The 21,366-nt window shown below is 42.2% G+C and overlaps 2 protein-coding genes across 2 annotated transcripts in view; both read right to left on the bottom strand.

Moving 5' to 3' along the window:
- Window positions 1-316: 316 nt before the first annotated feature.
- Window positions 317-21,366, bottom strand: part of LOC142160018 (uncharacterized) — a 71,887-nt gene continuing 50,837 nt past the window's right edge. Inside the window, exon 9 of the mRNA XM_075214938.1 lies at window positions 317-2,609. Coding sequence (XP_075071039.1) covers window positions 1,768-2,609 — 842 coding nt within the window. The 3' untranslated portion in view covers window positions 317-1,767. The remainder of the gene's footprint in view (window positions 2,610-21,366) is intronic.
- Window positions 3,201-20,587, bottom strand: LOC142160627 (oocyte zinc finger protein XlCOF29-like). The gene is made up of 5 exons (XM_075215490.1): window positions 20,518-20,587; window positions 12,217-12,329; window positions 6,003-6,291; window positions 5,724-5,812; window positions 3,201-3,206 (listed from the first exon to the last, which is right to left on the bottom strand). The coding sequence occupies exons 2-5, from the start codon at window positions 12,292-12,294 to the stop codon at window positions 3,201-3,203; spliced, it is 462 nt and encodes a 153-aa protein (XP_075071591.1). The 5' UTR covers window positions 12,295-12,329; window positions 20,518-20,587.

Here is a 21,366-nt window from a genome sequence, read left to right as displayed (position 1 = left end):
TTAGAACGAAGACAGAAGGGGAATGCTGGATTGGATGCTCCAACCAAAGCGGTCACAATAAGAAGGTAAGCTAATTAGTTTTCTTATTTTGTTCCGAATATCTGAACCTAAGTTACCCCCGATTGTGTCTTCTGCTAATTGAAAGTCTTAATTGTGAATGAGCATTTTGTAAGTATTTTTCCCTTCATTACTTTGGGGTATATATGAATAAGATATACATCATTTATACAATGCAAATTACATGTTTTCTAACATATATGTACCAATAAAATGCTGAAATATTTTATGATTAAAGTTAATGACTGGACAAACAGTGTTTTCAGGCAAGTGTTTAATTTTGAAAAGGACAATGAACATCTGAGTGGAAATCTCTATCACCGCAGTTCTGTCACAATGAAACGAGAAGAGATGGGGTCGGTGGGAACATATGTAACACAAAAACATTTTTTGAAAAATTGCGTAATAAGACAGTCACTGTAAATAAATACTAAGAGAAAAGTTAAGATAAATCACAAAGAAATAAAACCTGCTTAAACGTAACCCAGGAATCCAAAGAGCTTGTAAAACTCAATATAAACCAACAATGAGGTTCCCAAAATGACAGAATAATCCCTACAAATGTCAGCTGGATTATACTCAGTAATGAAAGAGTTGTAGTAACTGTATTATCTGACTGTTACCGACCTGGCTTGTCCTGGACGTTTATTCTTCAGTGACCCTGACCTCAGCTCGTACTCTGACTGCACCACTCTGTGTTATGTCACATAGATGTCCCACAGTTCATTGCAGCAGGTTACTTTTCCTTTAACTTTCTACCAAATTCTTTGAACTTGCACTTTTCTAAGTTTTCAACAAAGTTTACATTGTCCTTTCAGAGCTGTGAAGTGTTATTGTTTTTTCCCTTGTAGTGCTGCAGCTTCTCTCATCTGTACACCACCAAATAATCTCCATCTCCTGATCACTACTGGGAAAGGTGAGATTCAGTGAAGGACATATTGAGGACATTGTTACTGATTCTTGTTATCACCTAATGAGCCGTATTATTCATTCATTACCCCAAGTAATATCCTACTCACATCTATAGTCATTATTCTGCTGGGAATATTGGAAGTCTGAAGCATTTAATGGACATTACTGGTTTATACCAAGACAAGCAGCCATCAGCTTCCTGTACCCCATGAAGTAATAACATAATGTAGATTCTCCAATGTATTAATTAAATAAGCTGTCAGGATTTAAATTAAACAAATGTCCTTATCTTTCTGAATAGTCCATATAGTAGGAGAGAGAGTTTCTTAGTACCAAGAAGGAACAAGACATCTGACTGTTCTAAGGAGATTAGAAATCTCATTATATGACCCCTCTCACACCTTCAATCACAGACCAGGTAAAAACATGATTTAACAATTTTACACTTTACGTATTACATACCCAGCAAATTGTTGGAATGATAGGTTAGTTAATGTGATCTTGTTATTGTGGAAAGTTAGACCGAGATCGAATAGAATAAGATCTTTATATGAGGAATCTGTTGCAGCCTGATGTTGATAACATAAATTTCAGCTATTTGTGGATTGCAATTACATCGATATATTAATATATTGTATAATGATGAAAACTGTATTTACCCTTCATAATGCAAGGACACCATATAATCTAAAATTGTATTTATACTTGATATTTTTCATTAGTAGTATTAAGGTATGCCAAATACTGCTGCAATTTAAGATTCCTGTACTTATATAAACGCAAATAAATTGTGTTTCTTCATGTGTGATGTCGCTGGTGTTTACAAAGACTTAATTTATGGGTAAAACATTTCCCACATTCAGAACATGAAAATGGTTTCTCACCGGTGTGAAGTCTCTGATGTGTATCAAGTGTTGACTGCTGTCTATAACATTTCCCACATTCAGAACATGAAAATGGCTTCTCACCTGTGTGAACTCTCTTATGTGTATCAAGTGTTGACTGCTGTCTATAACATTTCCCACATTCAGAACATGAAAATGGCTTCTCACCTGTGTGAACTCTCTTATGTGTATCAAGCACTGACTGCTGTGTATAACATTTCCCACATTCAGAACATGAAAAAGGCTTTTCACCTGTGTGAACTATATGATGTTTATTAAGATCTGATTTCTGTTTAAAACTTTTCCCACATTCAGAACATGGAAATTGCTTCTCACCTGTGTGAATTCTTTGATGTGTAGCAAGCATTGACTGCTGTATGTAACATTTCCCACATTCAGAACATGAAAAAGGCTTTTCACCTGTGTGAACTATATGATGATTATTAAGCTCGAATTTATGTTTAAAAGTTTTCCCACATTCAAAACATGAAAAAGGCTTCACACCTGTGTGATGTCGTTGATGTCTAACAAGATTTGATTTATGGGTAAAACATTTCCCACATTCAGAACATGCAAATGGCTTCACACCTGTGTGAACTCTCTGATGTGTAGCAAGCGTTGACTGCTGTGCATAACACTTCCCACATTCAGAACATGAAAAAGGCTTCTCACCTGTGTGAACTATATGATGTTTATTAAGCTCGAATTTTTGTTTAAAACTTTTCCCACATTCAGAACATGAAAAAGGCTTCACACCTGTGTGATGTTGTTGATGTCTAACAAGTTGTGATTTGAATGTAAAACATTTCTCACAATCAGAACATGCAAGTGACTTCTTACCAGAGTGAGTTTTCTGATGATTAACAAGACAGGATTTCTGAGCAAAACATTTCCCACATTCAGAACATGCAAATAGTTTATCATCTGTATAATCTGTACTGTGTGTAACAATATCTGAGTTGAAAGGCGAACATTCCTCATTAATTGAGGGTTCAGATGATATATCTGCACAGTGAAGTAACCCATGTATATTTAGGGTAATGGTGTTTTCTCCTGAAAAATTGTATGTGATGTTATGTTCCATTTCACAATCTGGAGATGATATGAGATGTCTCTCCGAGTTATTCCAGCTGTGTTGTTCATCGGCTGGGAATAAAATAAATATATGTAAATAAATATTTCTGCAGAACAGATGTTTTTTACTGTAACAAATGGATTGTAATACCACATTTCCATACAAACAGTGAATTCAACATTTTCAAGTTTGAATGAAGAATTCATAGAGTATATTAAAAAGCTTCCATTACATGCTATGATGTAACATTGCTATTCAAGACTTCTCATCGGTTAAAACTTTATGACAAGAGAGAAGTTGATATAATTAATTAACACAACTGAGCGAGATAAGGACCCAGGAGCCCTAAGAATAGTGAAGACATTTTTGTGAAATCTCACCAGTGGACCTTGAAGAAGTAGGTGCCCTGGTATCTCTACTACTAGATACTGGTGGTTCTGTATGGGTGCAACCTCTGGGCTTGGTACTGGGATTCCTGGACTATATTCAGACACCTTACCTACATGCTAATCTGTAATCCAAGTTAAAAACTAAAGACATTCACTCTTAATAATGTGCACTCACATTCTAGACTTTAGACTTCATATGCAGGTCACATTAGGTGCTCTGACCTCACACTGTCTTATCACTCTCAGGATCTCCATCTCAATCTCTCTCTCTAACAGGGGACATCTCCAACAGAGCTCAGACACGACCAAGCATCCAAGAGCACTAATTCAAACAGGTATATGAACAGACCGGACTTGAACAAGCCCTGGTACAAACGAGTATAATCCCACAAGAACATATGTGTCCTTTTTAAACAATAAGCTCCTGCTAGAGCTCTCGGTCCACACTCAATTAAATCACAGGAGTGTTACTCTCTCTCTTAATCAAACCTCAGAGGGTCATTATGCTTATGCACTACAGAAGACCACACCCAGTCCCACTCACAGCATATAAATAACTATACAGAATAACATTTTAACATAGACATACATAGGAGAAACTTTCTTGAAAATCTGCTTCTCTTGCAAAACAAACAGAATGGCAGAGAACAACAATCTTCTTTCCTATTATACTTTTACAACATTCCTCTGGACCAAAACCCATAGCATGGTCCATTATCACATGCTATACTTTGACAATAATTTTCTGCTCATGAATCATCCATAGCAAACGTGGACAAAGTGTTACGAAACAAAGTCCCAGACACTTTTTACAAAGACTAAGCCCTGAGACCCCACCCTATCAATTATGGTCAGAGTGTCTTACCTACTAGGTGCCCCTATCTTGTCCCCAGAAGGCTAGGGAGAGGTGAGTACCGAGCATGTTCAATAATGGCTCTGCATGCCCAGGACTCCCTATCTCAGTGGCAGGGGCAGGTTGGGAACTTAAAGTGGCCCTGGAATATAAATAGGTCCTCAAGGCGGCACATTCAGTACTTAAGCAAAAGGGGGCATTTTCAGAATATAATCAGTACAGGATATCACCTACAAAGGTGTTATTACCATCAGTGCTTAGGTTGATAATGTTGTGGTAGTTCTCATAAAGGATCATGGGTAATATCACATGAGATCACGCTCAGGAAGGATCATAAGTAATGTAATGTATACATGGGGAGGATCATGAGTAATGTAATGTAGTACATGGGGAGGATCATGGGTAACGTAATGAAGTACATGGGGAGGATCATGAGTAACCTAATGTAGTACATGGGGAGGACCATGAGTAATATAATGTAGTACATGGGGAGGATCATGGGTAATGTAATGTAGTACATGGGGAGGATCATGAGTAATATAATGTAGTACATGGGGAGGATCATGAGTAATGTAATGTAGTACATGAGGAGGATCATGGGTAACGTAATGTAGTACATGGGGAGGATCATGAGTAACGTAATGTAGTACATGAGGAGGACCATGGGTAATGTAATGTAGTACATGGGGAGGATCATGAGTAACGTAATGTAGTACATGGGAGGATCATGGGTAATGTCATATCTGGTAGTTACAGGGAGGAACATGGCAGCTGGTAGCACAATGATACGATGTGAGGAGAGCAGGAGTCTAATAGGGGCTGATGGATCCTGACTCCCCCACTGGGCAGATACTTTCCCTCATCAGTTTGTACAGACAGAGGAGGGTGTAGAATAAGAGATTGTTGTAGTGACTGAACAAGGAGAATATGTGACTTCTGTATTTAGTGTGTATTACTCACCTGTGCTGATATCTGTAGGGATTTCCTCCTCCTTACACTGCTGATCACCCCTCACATACGTCTCTTCTTCTACCTTATCTTCTACTTTAATAAAAATCCGATCTTCACCCTAAGTAAGCCACATAATAAAATAAAACTATAATATATAATATAATAACGCATGATATAATAAATGGAACCCCCCTGTGACCAGGTTATTTTACATCTTCGAGAAGGTTTTCTACGTATCGGATTTAGCAAAAAGCAAACAAAAATAAAATGGTTTTCCAGGATTTCTACTTTAATCCAATTACTATAATCCCAGTAAGTGTCAACAATAATCAATCAACTAGTTCTCCTAAGAACAGGGCTAACAAGTATATGTAAGTTATGTGAGGTAAATGTTTTAGGGTCTCCCCCTATATAACCTCAACGTTAATATCAATCAGGCCCTCACCATAAATGACCCACAAAACAATAAAATAATAAAAAGAATGAACTGAGATTAAACAGAAGAATATCACATTATAAGATCACACAACTTGTCTAGAGATCATATATTGCACAGTCACATTTGTATTATGGTATTTGTTGACACCTACAATTCCATCTACCTGAGGGATATTGTGAGTTTCCTCTATATGATCCTGTGAATAAAGATGGTGGGGACATCTGTCTGAGGTATTTCTGTTACTGGATCCATCTGTAGGAAACACACAATAGCTAAATTATTCATATGTAGTTTCAAAACTCCATTCTCCTTTACAATAATAAAAGAGTTCCCTCTTACCCAGTGATGTGAGGGGCTGGTGATTCTCCATCATCACGTCCTTGTACAGACCCTTGTGTCCCTCTAAATACTCCCACTCCTCCATGGAGAAATAGACAGTGACATCCTGACACCTTATAGGAACCTGACACACACAATGATACAGTCATCACCCAGACACATCTCCTGGTGTTACTGTATAATGTCCCATTCCCAGCAGTCACCTCTCCAGTCAGCAGCTGAATGATCTTGTTGGTGAGTTCTAGAATCCTCTGGTCATTGTTTCTCTCATGTATCAGTGAGTGAGGTGGAGGCTCCGTGATGGGGCTCTGGGTCCTGCTCAGTCCTCCTGACACACGGCGACGGCTGCTGGATTTCTCACACTCACCAGATGTCTTCACTACTGTGTAATCCTGTGTATTAAAGAGAAAAAAAATCAGCACAAAGTGTAGATGCATTTCACTTTTTCACAGATCACTTAAAGCTGCAACACTAATATAAACATATATTCTCATGAATTAATGGTCTCAGAAAGCCAGACTGAGTAATGCTTAAAGCAGCACTCCTTGCACAAAGGCATTATTCTCTAAGCTTGATGGTTCTCACACCCCTGGCCAAAACTGGATCTGTGTGATGTTGCAGAGGGTGGTGGTGTGTGCGTCTGTGTGTGCGGGTCAATGATTGTATGAACCAATAACATAAAGCAATCTTTGTGATTGGCTTTTCAGCTGCCATATTAAAGTGGTGAACAGAAATAACTGGCGTGATAATCTGGGAGCACAGCTTAACTTATTCATTAACATTCATTTATATAGCGCTAACTTTACAATTGGTAACAAATACAGGGAAATAAAAAAACCTCAAGTCTGTATTATCAGACTGTCAAAGGGGTTAGAGGATCCTGCCCGCAAACCTACAACCTATTGGAAAACTGGGATTTTTATACTTCCGTTAAAAAGGGGACACTGCAAACACTGGGGTATAAAGGTGCAGTTACAGGAGCTTAGGCACAAATCTCCCTTCAAAAATAAAATTCCTTCCCCTCTATAGTCCCATAGGTCGCGATTTCAGTATTTTTCTTTTTTATCCTTTATAAACATTTCATTAAAGGCATAAAGTACATACAATCGTAAAAAGTGATCATCCATAAGTATAAGAATAAACAAAGTGTAAAATAAAGAATATCATACAGGTGTATAATAAACACCATACAAGTGTGAAGGATGATTAATATTCAATGTCAGATTTTAACTAACTAATTAAGAAGAAATAGGTGTGAGAGGGGAGTAGAAGAGGGGGGTTGGTGCGGAGGGTGGGTGGCTGCAAGAGAAAGTGAAACAAATCTCTACGGACAATCCAGCAACCATGTGATAAAGAGCATAGGGCAGGTATTTTGGAATTGAAACTTGAACTAAATTGGAAGAGGATGGGCATTATTGGAATGTGACCAAGTATTCCATGTTTTGTAGAAGGAGATGACTTAATTTCTCAGAATACTGGCGATCCATTTCATTTCATAGATGTCCCATATTGTTTTCTGAAGAGCAGCTACTGTGGGTGGGAACTGCATTTTAAAAGGCTAGCTATAAGGCAAGCGGTCGCACTCCAAATAATATGCCTGGCAAACTAATTGGGGTGTTTAGGTATGTCAAGGAAGGGTGGAGGAAGCAGTATATAAGCAGCTTCGCCTGGGACTTCAGTATTTTTCTAACAAAGCCCAAAGGACAAAACCAAGAGTACATAACAGGGGAGAGAGGAGAGAACAAGGTTCTCCAGCAATAAGAGGAACAAGAACCTAACAAGGAGAACAGAAAAGAACAAGGAACAAAGAACAGAAACAAGAACAAGTTTAAGGGGTGGGCCTACAGTGTCCCCTACTGGACTCAGAGAGAGGATTTAACACAAATATACCCTATGGGGGTCGTTCAAAAGTCCTACAGAAGGGTACAATCAGAAGCAGTAGTGCACATCACCTTACGTCCAAAACTGACATCTTTGGATGCAAAAATATTGAATCTGTAGAATTTTGTGAACAAATGTACGAAGACCAGGTGGCCTCCCACCACAACTGCTCAGCTGAAGCCCCTCGCAGTTTCAGAGGCACCCACTGATCTGGCTGATTCTGGCCATCACAATTTTGTAACAGGCGACGCGACTGATACCGGAAAAGCCTGTGGGAGCCCTGGGGACAGTTTAGATGCTGTCCAGCCTTTTTTTGTGGACATCATAGAGGACCAAGAGGTCATCTTTCCATGCTCTTCATGGGTCCTATGGACATAGGTCCTTAAAGCACTGAACACATCCAGAGAGTGAACACATCCAGAGAGTGAGTAACTCCGGTGTAAAGCCAGGATCACAATGTCCTGATTAAGTTAAAATTTGGAGACCACCTTGGACTGAAAAGGCTTAGTCCAAAGAACAGCCCGCTCTGTTTTCATGAAATGTGAGAAAGTGAGGCCTAGAATACAGAGCCCCCAGCTCCGAAACTCTCCAGGCTGAGAATATTTCCAGGAGTAAGCTGTCAACGTCAGAATGAGATCCTTAAGTGCTACTGGGTGTATGTATGGAGGCAGCATATGTATCACTCCCTGCCAAGAAAACCTACACTTCTGATAAGAAAACGGATAGGGCAGAAACCTGAACCTTCAAGGGGCTAAGGCTCAAGACCCCGTCCAGACCTTCCTGCAAGAAGAGGGGTAAACAGGACAAAAAGAAGTGAAAGAAAACCCCTTCCTTTCACACATGGAAATATAGGTCTAGCAGACCCTGTGATAATTCCAGGCAGAAACTGGCTTTCTGGCCGCGAGCATTGTCTGAATCACGCTCTGCAGGAAGCCAGCTCTAAGGATCATGGCTTCAACAAAAATTTTGTTAAAGTCAGCTGAGGTACACTTTAATGATGCTGACTTAGTAGGTTGTGTATTAGAGGCAGACGCCAAGACTGAGAGTCCAAGGCACATCCATGGTTTCTATCAATAACAACTTTGTTGTCATCTGGCTGACCCCATCTTCCCACTATCTGCTGGAAGACTACAGGCTGAAGGAAACATTCCCCGGAGTGATGGGCCTGTCTGCTGAGAAAGCCTCCTTCCCAGTTCTCCAACCCTGGAATGAATACTGCTGCAATGGCTTGAAAGTTTTCTTCAATCCATAGCACTATCCTGCAGTTTTCTCTCATGGTGAGGGCACTCTTTGTGTCTTCTTCATGGCTGCCGTGGCATTGTCCTACTGGATCTTTATAGCCCATCCTTGCAGGCATGGGTGTGACTAGGTACCAGCACACTTATCTGGAGCTTTGACTCCACTGTAGATCCAAAGACCCTGGTGTGACAGGATGGACTGCCTATGCCACTCTGTCTGTTGTTGCTGGGAATCGGCTGAACTTACTTTGCCACCGTTCCCTTATCTTATCCCAAATGCACCCTCTTGCCACCACTGGACTCCTTACCGGAATCCAGTACCAGGGTTCTTCTGGGTAATTGACGCTGTGAGTGTACCCGTTACTGGTGTACCTGGGCTGGAACTCCTGACCTCTTTCTATGGATCAGAGAAGCTGTGGATGGACCTCCTGGCCTATCACACTGACCAGGGCTGCATTGGTAGCAGGCAGAGCGGTGGTACTGGAAAAGCTTGGGTCCAAACCTCAGAGACAGCCAGAGAAAACGTATTAGATTTAGGGTCTAATCTGCAGGTGTCAGGAATACAGCAATATTGAAGATGTTTTCAAGCAGGTCTTTGAAGCAAGATGTTTATTTGCTCTTCACTGGTTAAAGGTACCAGTGAGCAGGTCAGATGAAAGCGATTAATGTTGACATCCATAGACACTAGTGTCCATACCCAAATTATGAAGGTTGCGATTGTCATCAGGTATTTACGCAAGTGAGATCGTGCAAATTGCACCACCTCGAAGGTTGAGACCACCTTGCTAGGCCTTCATGCAAAACTGAATAAAAAACCAGTCTACAGGCCAACAAGGACTTCACATGTTCCTGTATGGAGATGATTTTTTTCCTGTGGTAAGAACACCACCTGCTGGCCACTGTCAACCAGCAGTCCCAATAATACCATCTGCTAAGTAGGAGTCAGGATGGACTTGAAGTTGTTGATCCAACTGTGAGATTCTAAGGTCTAGGACATCTATTGAACATGAGCTTACAAGAAAGCCGGGGGTGCACACAATGATCAGCAGATCATCCAGGTAGGGTATGACAGTCACCATCCTGGATCTCAGTAGGGAAGCTATCACTGGCATGATCTTGATGAACACCCTAAATGCTGTCAACAGGCCAAAGGTTAAAGCAAGAAACTGAAAATGGTGGGACTGTACAGTAAATCTCAGGAGACACTGGCGTCCCTCCTAGATTGTAACATTCAAGTATGTGACATTGATGTCTATGGACAAAATAAACTCACCCTGTTCCATGGTATTGATGACAGACCTCAAATACTCCATTTGGAAATTTAAATTAAAGATTTCAGTAAAAACCCAATCCCTTCTGCTTTTCCAGAACTGAAACAAATAGAGTAAACCGCTTTGTGTTCTCTCCAGGAAAGCAGTAGTGAAAAACTGTACACATTTCATTAACTTAACAAAGCAGGTCTTTTTCTCTTTCACTAATTTCCAATTTGTTTTTCTGGGAGTTGACCACTCCCTCCAGGTGCTGCATGCTTTATAAGATGGAGGTTCAAGCCACAGTACCACTACACTACGGAAAGACCACGCTTCTGCTGCCAGGTACTCTGCAATCTTTAACCATTTCACTACATTCTATGTCACTGCATTAGCCCTGCAAACTACGGTATTTATTTTATATCAAAACAAGTATGAGAATAATGGGAGGAGAGAGACAGCAGGATTTCAATGGAAATCACAGACAGAGGGGGAATGGGGACAACTTTATCCAGGCAGAACGTGAAGTAACAGAACCCCCTTGAAAGAATTTGTCCAGAATTCCAAATCAGAACAGAGCATGCTTTATGAGGTGTCGAACTGAGAGATATTTTGAGATGTATGTCGGTGCATACGGTGCACACTGATGCAGAAGGACAAACAGGAACACAGTGCCTGAGGCAGCTGGAACACAAAGATAAGTTCGTTATAAAAGAGATCCCAGCAGATAACACTAATATTTAGATGAAGAGGTAAGACGAGCTAGACTGGTAGGTAATATCTGCTGATAACGCAACCAACTAATAGTCCAGTGTTACTGGTTGTAGTGACCAAAGCGTTTCATCCTGCTAGTATCTCCAGCACCGTGTCAGGGTGTATAAACAATCATTTATTTCCTAAACAAGATACAACAATAAGGGGAATGTTGTATCAAGCTACAGATAAGATAATGCTGGGATTTTGCGCTATAACACAATTTAGTTCAATCTGCTTTAGTCCAGAGTGATGATACTAATCAGAAGTAATAATGTCATTCTCATGATGAGAAGTTATAATATAACGGTGGCTCAGTGGTTAGCACTTCTGCCTCACAGCACTGGGGTTATGAGTTCAATTCCTGACCATGGCCTAATCTGTGTGTTTGTATGTTTTCCCTGTGTTTCCTCCGGGTGCTCCGGTTCCCTCCCACACTCCAAAAACATATTGGTAGGTTAATTGGCTGCTATTGATTTTGACATGTGTGTGTGTGTGTGTGTGTGTTAGGGAATTTACACTGTAAGCTCCAAAGGGGCAGGGACTGATGTGAATGAGTTCTCTGTACAGCGCTGCGGAATCAGTGGTGCTATATAAATGATGATGATAGAGTCAGCCATGTTAGTTTTTATATCTCGGACATATAATCCTGTTCCCCATGTGACATCTTCAAACCTATAATAACATCAACCACACATGATACACCCCTGCCTCATGCACAAATAATTTACCTGTGCTGCATGTCTCACCCCCTGCCACCTTGCCGCTTGTCTGTCCCCTGCTGGTACTTTTGTGGGTGGAAAGAGAATAGAGAGACACAAAATCCATGTAGCAGATAGGAGTCACCGCAGGGCCCCCTTTTGGCTGCAGACACCTATGACACCTTTTGCTACATCACTCATTCAATGGGAGTATTACAATTGCTGTTACTAAACCACAGAATAATAGACTCTTCCGAAATCCCTTATTTCCTTTTTTCGTTCCACGTCCCCCAGTTCTCCTCTCACCACTAATCATCACAAGTCCTTACTGTATTCCACTATTACTAGGCCCTGGTCTAGTTACTTCCTCTGCTGCTCACAGATGTAGTGATGTCACCGTGACATTCCCAGAATCCCTCACTTCTCCAGTCAGGTTCATATTTTATTAATAGAGATAATAGCGATGTCCCCTTGGTATTCCCAGAACCCCTCACCTCTCCAGTCAGCAGGTAGATGATCTCCAAGGTAAAGTTTAATATCCTCTCAGTCATGTGAGTTTTATCCTTCTCCATGAGACAGCCAGATAATATATACAGGAAAGTCTGTCCTGTAGATAGGTTTGAAATAGAGAATAAATTAGAAAAGGACATTATTAAAAACAAAACATTTCAATAAAGTTATAGAGGGACATTATGCAAGTATATACAGCGGGTGAAATAAGTATTGAACACATCAACATTTTTCTCAGTAAATATATATTTAATGTGGCTACTGTAATGAAATTTACACCAAATTTCAGCAACAACCCTTGCAATCCACACATGCAAAGAAATCAAACCATAGATGTCCATAATTTAAGTTTTGTGTAATAATGTGAAATGACACAGGGAAAAAGTATTGAACACGTGAAGAAAGGGAGGTGCAAAAGGCATGGAAAGCCAAGACACCAGCTGAAATCTATCAGTAATTAGAAAGCAATCCTGCCAGCTGGTTCAGCCACAACTGATGGCCTATAAAAAGGTGTCTCATTACGAAGGTGTCACACAAGAAACATCTCATGATGGGTAAAAGCAAAGAGCTCTCTCAAGACCTTTGCTACCTTATTGTTGCAAAACATACTGATGCCATTGGTTACAGAAGGATCTCTAAACTGCTGAATGTTCCAGTGGACACTGTTGGGGCCATAATCCGGAAGTGGAGAGAACATCATTTCACCATAAACCGTCCACGGCCAGGTGCACCTCGCAAGATTTCTGACAGAGGAGTGACAAAAATTATCAGAAGAGCTGTCCAAGAACCAAGGACACTTCTGGAGAGCTTCAGAAAGACATGGAATTAGCAGGTACAATTGTTTCAAAGAAAACAATAAGTAATGCACTCAACCGCCACGGCCTGTATGCACGCTCACCACGCAAGACTCCTTTGCTGAAGAAAAAACATGACGAAGCTCGTTTAAAGTTTGCTGCACAACATTTGGACAAGCCTGTGAAATACTGGGAGCATATAGTGTGGTCAGATGAGAGCAAAATTTAACTCTTTGGATGCCATAATACACACAATGTTTGGAGGAGAAATGGCGCTGCACATCACCCCAAAAACACTATACCAACAGTGACGTTTGGAGGTGGGAACATCATGGTGTGGGGCTGTTTTTCTGCACACGGTACTGGCAGACTGCATATGATTGAAGGAAGGATGAATGGAAAAATGTACCGAGACATTCTTGATAAGAATCTGCTGCCATCTTCCAGGATGCTGAAGATGAAACGAGGGCGGACATTTCAGCAGGACAATGATCCCAAACACACAGCCAAGGACACTCTCAATTGGTTTCAGAGAAAGAAAATAAAGCTGTCAGAATGGCCCAGCCAGTCACCTGACTTGAATCCAATTGAAAATCTAAGGAAAGAACTAAAGATCAGAGTTCATAGAAGAAGTCCACGGAACCTTCAAGATTTGAAGACTATTTGCGTTGAAGAATGGGGAAAAAAATCACATCTGAGCAATACATGTGACTAGTTTCTCCATACAGGAGGCGTCTTGAAGCTGTCATTACCAACAAAGGCTTTTGTACAAAGTATTAAATAAATTTCAGGAAGCTTGTTCAATACTTTTTCCCTGTGTCATTTCACATTATTACACAAAACTTAAATTATGGACATCTGTAACGCTTCGGTCCCGCAAATAGTACCTGTCTCGTTTTCATTCATCTGGAAACTGCCATGTTACAGCATCAGACAAACTTCATTCATTCAGCTACATTCAGTTCTGAACAGGTGCAAGTCTATTGCACTTCTGGACCTCCCTCCTCTTGCCATTGGCTGAGCATTCCTGGAGAACTATTTAAACCTCCTGGATTCACCTATCTGATGCCTTTTCTTCAAGCTCACTTCCTGTAGCCTGTGGTTCTGGTTCCTGTTCTCCTTGTGGTTCTCTGCTATTCCAGCCTGCTCTGTTCCTGGCCTGTGCTGAACCATCGCTGCTCCAGTACCTCTCTTACCATCTCCCGTGTACTTCATCGTGACAGCTCCGGTTCTCTCATCGCTACCACTCAGAGCCGCTACTACACCTGTGACTCCTCAGCTGTTACCACAATTTACTTCAGTCTGCTCTCAGTCTCCTGCTGTGTTGAACTGTTGCTGCTCCAGCACTGCTACTACCATCTCCAGTGTATTTCATTGCGACAGCTCCAGTTCTCTAATCGCTACCACTCAGAGCCGCTGCTACTATTGTGACTCATCAGCTGTTACTACAATTACCTTCACCACGTCAGTTTACTCTCAGTCTCCCGCTATACTGAACTATTACTGCTCCAGTACTACTATACCATCTCTGATGTACTTCATCGTGACAGCTCCAGTTCTCTAACCGCTATCACTGTGAGCCGCAACTGCCTTGGTAACTCATCGGCTGTTCTCCCTCAGCTACCTCTGCTTTCCCGTGTGTGCTCAGCATAACTCCAGTGCTGTACTCCAGCTGTTCCTGTATCTCTACCAATCACTCCTGGATACACCATTGTGACAGCTCCTGCTCTTTCCCTGTTATACCACAGGACACCCGTTCTCCTAGTGCCTCGTTTGTTGCTGCCCATCAGTCTTATCTATAGTGTTCCTGTTCCCATACCATATACCTGTGGGTTCTAGTCTCTACCCGCTTAGCCTGGCTCCTCCACACCGTTCTGCTGTTTATCCACTCGCAGGACAGCGACCTGCAGGTTTGGTGCCGCAAAAGACCATACCCCCTTGCGGGGGTTCCTGGTGAAAACCACCTGCCTGTTAGACTCCGCTCCTGTGGGTGGGCCAAGCCATGTTCAGCAGAGCCTAGGGATCATTTTCCATAAGCCAACCGTGACAACATCTATGGTTTGATTTCTTTGCATGTGTGGATTGCAAGGGTTGTTGCTGACATTTGGTGTAAATTTCATTACAACAGCCACATTAAATATATATTTACTGAGAAAATGTTAATGTGTTCAATACTTATTTCACCCGCTGTAATTGGGCAGGGGGATGTGCTGGACATTGTACATGATGGCAATTTGGGACTGATGAGAACAGAATTTACAATCTTGTCATATCATACATGATACAAAATTACATATAACATACATCATAAACTATATAACTATTTACCAAGGTGTGTACACTAAGAATTCACTTTTATGCTGCAATAAGTGTATACTTTTATCAACATACCATGCAGTCCAAGTACATAATTTTACAACGGACTAAGGACACTGCACTAATGTACACAATCCTGCTTCTCTAATTTATGTTTTGTTTGTTACAAGTGTGATATTAATCTCAATTTTGTGTATATGGAGACGCAGGACAGCGACAGGGATGAACATACAATATATATTTATTATTATATAATACTATAACCAGACCACTGGCAGCAGAGTCCTCCTGGAAATTAAATAAAATGTGACTGTGATGTTTATGGAGAAGCAGGACAGTAACAGGGAAGGAATATAAAATATACTATAATATCTCCCCATATGTACAGATAATGTGGGAGATGTCTGGACATCCCTCACCCAACAGATAGGGAACATTCCTCAGTAATATCCCTACAGGGGCTTACATAGAGGACACATCACATAGTGACCCTTCCCCAGGTCACCAGAGTCTGCTCCACCTGTATAATAACAACATGGCACCGGAGTCTGCTCCCCCTGTATAATAATAACACGGCACCAGAGTCTGCTCCCCTGTATAATAATACCCCTTTCTCTCTCAGGAGGCCACCAAAACCCTCATACACGCACTCATCATCTCCCGCCTGGATTACTGCAACCTCCTCCTCACCGGCCTCCCCCACTCCCGTCACTCCCGTCTCCGCTCTATACTCAATGCGGCCGCAAGACTCATCTACCTCTCACGCCGCTCCTCCTCTGCCTCCCCTCTCTGCCTTGCCCTACACTGGCTCCCCTTCCCCTACAGAATTCTTTTCAAACTCCTCACCACCACTTACAAGGCTCTCTCCCACTCTACTGCCCCTTATATCTCTAACCTCCTCTCCATTCACACACCCGCCCGCTCCCTGCGCTCGGCCAATGACCGCCGCCTCTCCTCCACTCTGATCACCTTTTCCCATTCCAGAATCCAGGACTTTTTCCGTGCAGCCCCCCTTCACTGGAATGACCTCCCTCGCTCCATCCGCCTCTCTCCTACTCCTTCAAACGTGCACTCAAAACTCACCTCTTTCTCAAAGCCTACCAACCATCCACTTAACCCCCATCTCCTCCACTCATTCTCCCCTCTCTCCCATTCCCTCAACTGGCTCCTCTTGTGCCTGGTCTGTTTAACCCTCCCTTAGGATGTAAGTCGCTTGAGCAGGGCCCTCTTCCCTCCTGTCTGCTTACCCGTTCTTCTGCTCCATGTTTATTTCATCTGCCTGCCTGGAGTTTCTGAAGTACTGGTATCTCTGTTTATTGTTTTGTACTGTTATACCCTGTATAGTCTACTGTTTGTACTATGTGCGTTGCTGCGGAAACCTTGTGGCGCCTAACAAATAAATGATGATAATAATAATAATAATAATACCCCGGCACCATAGTCTGCTCCATCTGTATAATAATAACATGGGACCGGAGTCTGCTCCATCTGTATAATAACAACATGGCACCAGAGTCTGCTCCCCCTGTATAATAATAACACGGCACCATAGTCTGCTCCACCTGTATAATAATAACATGGCACATAAGTCTGCTCCACCTGTATAATAATAACACAGCACCAGAGTCTGCTCCTCCTGTATAAAAATAACACGGCACCAGAGTCTGCTCCTCCTGTATAATAATAACAACATGACACCAGAGTCTGCTCCACCTGTATAATAATACGGCACCCGAGTCTGCTCCTCCTGTATAATAATAACACGGCACCGGAGTCTGCTCCACCTGTATAATGATAACATGGCACACAAGTCTGCTCCACCTGTATAATAATAACACGGCACCAGAGTCTGCTCCACCTGTATAATAACAGGGCACCAGAGTCTGCTCCACCTGTATAATAACAGGGCACCAGAGTCTGCTCCACCTGTATAATAATAACACAGCACCAGAGTCTGCTCCTCCTGTATAAAAATAACACGGCACCAGAGTCTGCTCCTCCTGTATAATAATAACAACATGACACCAGAGTCTGCTCCACCTGTATAATAATACGGCACCCGAGTCTGCTCCTCCTGTATAATAATAACACGGCACCGGAGTCTGCTCCACCTGTATAATGATAACATGGCACACAAGTCTGCTCCACCTGTATAATAATAACACGGCACCAGAGTCTGCTCCACCTGTATAATAACAGGGCACCAGAGTCTGCTCCACCTGTATAATAACAGGGCACCAGAGTCTGCTCCACCTGTATAATAGTAACATGACACCAGAGTCTGCTCCACCTGTATAATGATAACATGGCACATAAGTCTGCTCCACCTGTATAATAATAACACAGCACCAGATTATGCTCCACCTGTATAATAATAACATGGCACCAGAGTCTGCTCCACCTGTATAATAGTAACATGACACCAGAGTCTGCTCCACCTGTATAATAATAACACGGCACCAGAGTCTGCTCCACCTGTATAATAATAACACAGCACCAGAGTCTGCTCCACCTGTATAATAATAATATGGCACCAGAGTCTGCTCCACCTGTATAATAATAATATGGCACCAGAGTCTGCTCCACCTGTATAATAGTAACACGACACCAGAGTCTGCTCCACCTGTATAATAATAACACGGCACCAGAGTCTGCTCCACCTGTATAATAGTAACACGGCACCAGAGTCTGCTCCACCTGTATAATAATAACATGGCACCAGAGTCTGCTCCACCTGTATAATGATAACATGGCACATAAGTCTGCTCCACCTGTATAATAATAACACAGCACCAGAGTCTGCTCCATCTGTATAATAACACAGCACCAGAGTCTGCTCCACCTGTATAATAATAACACAGCACCAGAGTCTGCTCCACCTGTATAATAATAACACGGCACCAGAGTCTGCTCCACCTGTATAATAACAGGGCACCAGAGTCTGCTCCACCTGTATAATAGTAACATGACACCAGAGTCTGCTCCACCTGTATAATAGTAACATGACACCAGAGTCTGCTCCACCTGTATAATGATAACATGGCACATAAGTCTGCTCCACCTGTATAATAATAACACAGCACCAGATTATGCTCCACCTGTATAATAGTAAAATGACACCAGAGTCTGCTCCACCTGTATAATGATAACATGGCACATAAGTCTGCTCCACCTGTATAATAATAACACAGCACCAGAGTCTGCTCCATCTGTATAATAACACAGCACCAGAGTCTGCTCCACCTGTATAATAACACAGCATCAGAGTCTGCTCCACCTGTATAATAATAACACAGCACCAGAGTCTGCTCCACCTGTATAATAATAACACAGCACCAGAGTCTGCTCCACCTGTATAATAATAACACGGAACCAGAGTATGCTCCACCTGTATAATAATAACACGGCACCAGAGTCTGCTCCACCTGTATAATAATAACATGGCACCAGAGTCTGCTCCACCTGTATAATGATAACATGGCACATAAGTCTGCTCCACCTGTATAATAATAACACAGCACCAGAGTCTGCTCCATCTGTATAATAACACAGCACCAGAGTCTGCTCCACCTGTATAATAATAACACAGCACCAGAGTCTGCTCCACCTGTATAATAATAACACAGCACCAGAGTCTGCTCCACCTGTATAATAATAACACGGCACCAGAGTCTGCTCCACCTGTATAATAACAGGGCACCAGAGTCTGCTCCACCTGTATAATAGTAACATGACACCAGAGTCTGCTCCACCTGTATAATGATAACATGGCACATAAGTCTGCTCCACCTGTATAATAATAACAGCACCAGAGTCTGCTCCATCTGTATAATAACACAGCACCAGAGTCTGCTCCACCTGTATAATAATAACACGGCACCAGAGTCTGCTCCACCTGTATAATAATAACACAGCAGCAGAGTCTGCTCCACCTGTATAATAATAACACGGCACCAGAGTCTGCTCCACCTGTATAATAACACGGCACCAGAGTCTGCTCCACCTGTATAATAATAACATGGCACCAGAGTCTGCTCCACCTGTATAATGATAACATGGCACATAAGTCTGCTCCACCTGTATAATAATAACACAGCACCAGAGTCTGCTCCATCTGTATAATAACACAGCACCAGAGTCTGCTCCACCTGTATAATAATAACACAGCACCAGAGTCTGCTCCACCTGTATAATAATAACACAGCACCAGAGTCTGCTCCACCTGTATAATAATAACACGGCACCAGAGTCTGCTCCACCTGTATAATAATAACACGGCACCAGAGTCTGCTCCACCTGTATAATAACAGGGCACCAGAGTCTGCTTCACCTGTATAATAGTAACATGACACCAGAGTCTGCTCCACCTGTATAATGATAACATGGCACATAAGTCTGCTCCACCTGTATAATAATAACACAGCACCAGAGTCTGCTCCATCTGTATAATAACACAGCACCAGAGTCTGCTCCACCTGTATAATAACACAGCACCAGAGTCTGCTCCACCTGTATAATAATAACACAGCACCAGAGTCTGCTCCACCTGTATAATAATAACACGGCACCAGAGTCTGCTCCACCTGTATAATAACATGGCACCAGAGTCTGCTCCACCTGTATAATAATAACACAGCAGCAGAGTCTGCTCCACCTGTATAATAATAACACGGCACCAGAGTCTGCTCCACCTGTATAATAACACGGCACCAGAGTCTGCTCCACCTGTATAATAATAACATGGCACCAGAGTCTGCTCCACCTGTATAATGATAACATGGCACATAAGTCTGCTCCACCTGTATAATAATAACACAGCACCAGAGTCTGCTCCATCTGTATAATAACACAGCACCAGAGTCTGCTCCACCTGTATAATAATAACACAGCACCAGAGTCTGCTCCACCTGTATAATAATAACACAGCACCAGAGTCTGCTCCACCTGTATAATAATAACACGGCACCAGAGTCTGCTCCACCTGTATAATAATAACACGGCACCAGAGTCTGCTCCACCTGTATAATAATAACATGACACCAAATACTGCTCCACCTGTATTATTATAAGATGACAACAGATTATACTCCACCTGTGATAATATTGGTATAATGATGTCAGTAACACCTGATACCTGTAAAAACAAGACGTCCCCGCTGCTTCCTCCTCACTCACCCACGGAAACGTTACAGAGAACTCCCGGTTTATACAGTACAACGGATTTCCGTTCCAAGATGAGCTTCAACAAAATGGCCGCCCCCGTGTGCAGAGACAGAGTAACTGTCTCTGATCAGCAAGTGAGAGGGGCGTGTCTATGCAAATGAGGGCTGTGACATCGGGGGCAGGGATTGTATTTTCTTACGATGTGCCCAGCTCTAACCTCCAGCATGAATACACAGACCGGCTGCAGGGGGCGGGGCTTACACACGTGGGCGGGACTTTGTCATACAGTGGGCAGGTTGGGGGCGGGGATCAGGATGACCAGTGATTATTATGTACACTGAGCACATTGCCCAGTGCAATTGTTATACTTTTAATTTACTGCACTCTATTCATTTTATTTTTTCTTTTCTTTATGAAAAATTTTCATTTGGAGGAAACAAGGTTATAAATGAAAGATCATTCTAGATCAATCCAGATTTATTGGGACTATGGAGACACTCTGTTCATTGTAATTAAGGGGTCTATAAGTTATTGGAGGCTAGTGGGTGGCAGCGACTATCATGTTGTATTGATGCATAGTGCAGGGATACTAAATATAGTAACGTCACTATGTAACATGGGCTCATTGGCCAGTTTTAAAAAAAACTTTTTACCTGCACCCTGTTGGGAGCCACTGCGCATCCCACCCATTAGCCTGACAGCAGTGATTATAAATTAATTTACAGCCTCCTGCAGCTGTTTAGTGAAGCTGATGCGCTGCCCCCTGATTGGTCCCTTCAGTATTTAAGGCAGCGAGGACTTCGTCTCCCTGCTGGTTATAGTGTTTGTGCCTCACATTCGCTGACCTGCTCCTGTTTCCTG

Source organism: Mixophyes fleayi, chromosome 6, assembly GCF_038048845.1.
Source record: "Mixophyes fleayi isolate aMixFle1 chromosome 6, aMixFle1.hap1, whole genome shotgun sequence".
Classification (NCBI taxonomy): domain Eukaryota; kingdom Metazoa; phylum Chordata; class Amphibia; order Anura; family Limnodynastidae; genus Mixophyes; species Mixophyes fleayi.
Note: the sequence above shows the minus strand (reverse complement) of the source record. Positions and strands in the feature narration are given on the sequence as shown.

What these genes read in the sequence shown, in the direction of transcription:
- LOC142160627 (XM_075215490.1), bottom strand. Translation starts at nt 12,294, where the DNA reads ATGGAGAAGGATAAAACTCACATGACTGAGAGGATATTAAACTTTACC. An exon ending in TCTACCTGCTGACTGGAGAG is followed by an intron (nt 6,292 to 12,216) that starts GTGAGGGGTTCT and finishes TTTAATACACAG; the next exon opens with GATTACACAGTAGTGAAGAC. An exon ending in TTCCTATAAGGTGTCAGGAT is followed by an intron (nt 5,813 to 6,002) that starts GTCACTGTCTAT and finishes TGTTTCCTACAG; the next exon opens with ATGGATCCAGTAACAGAAAT.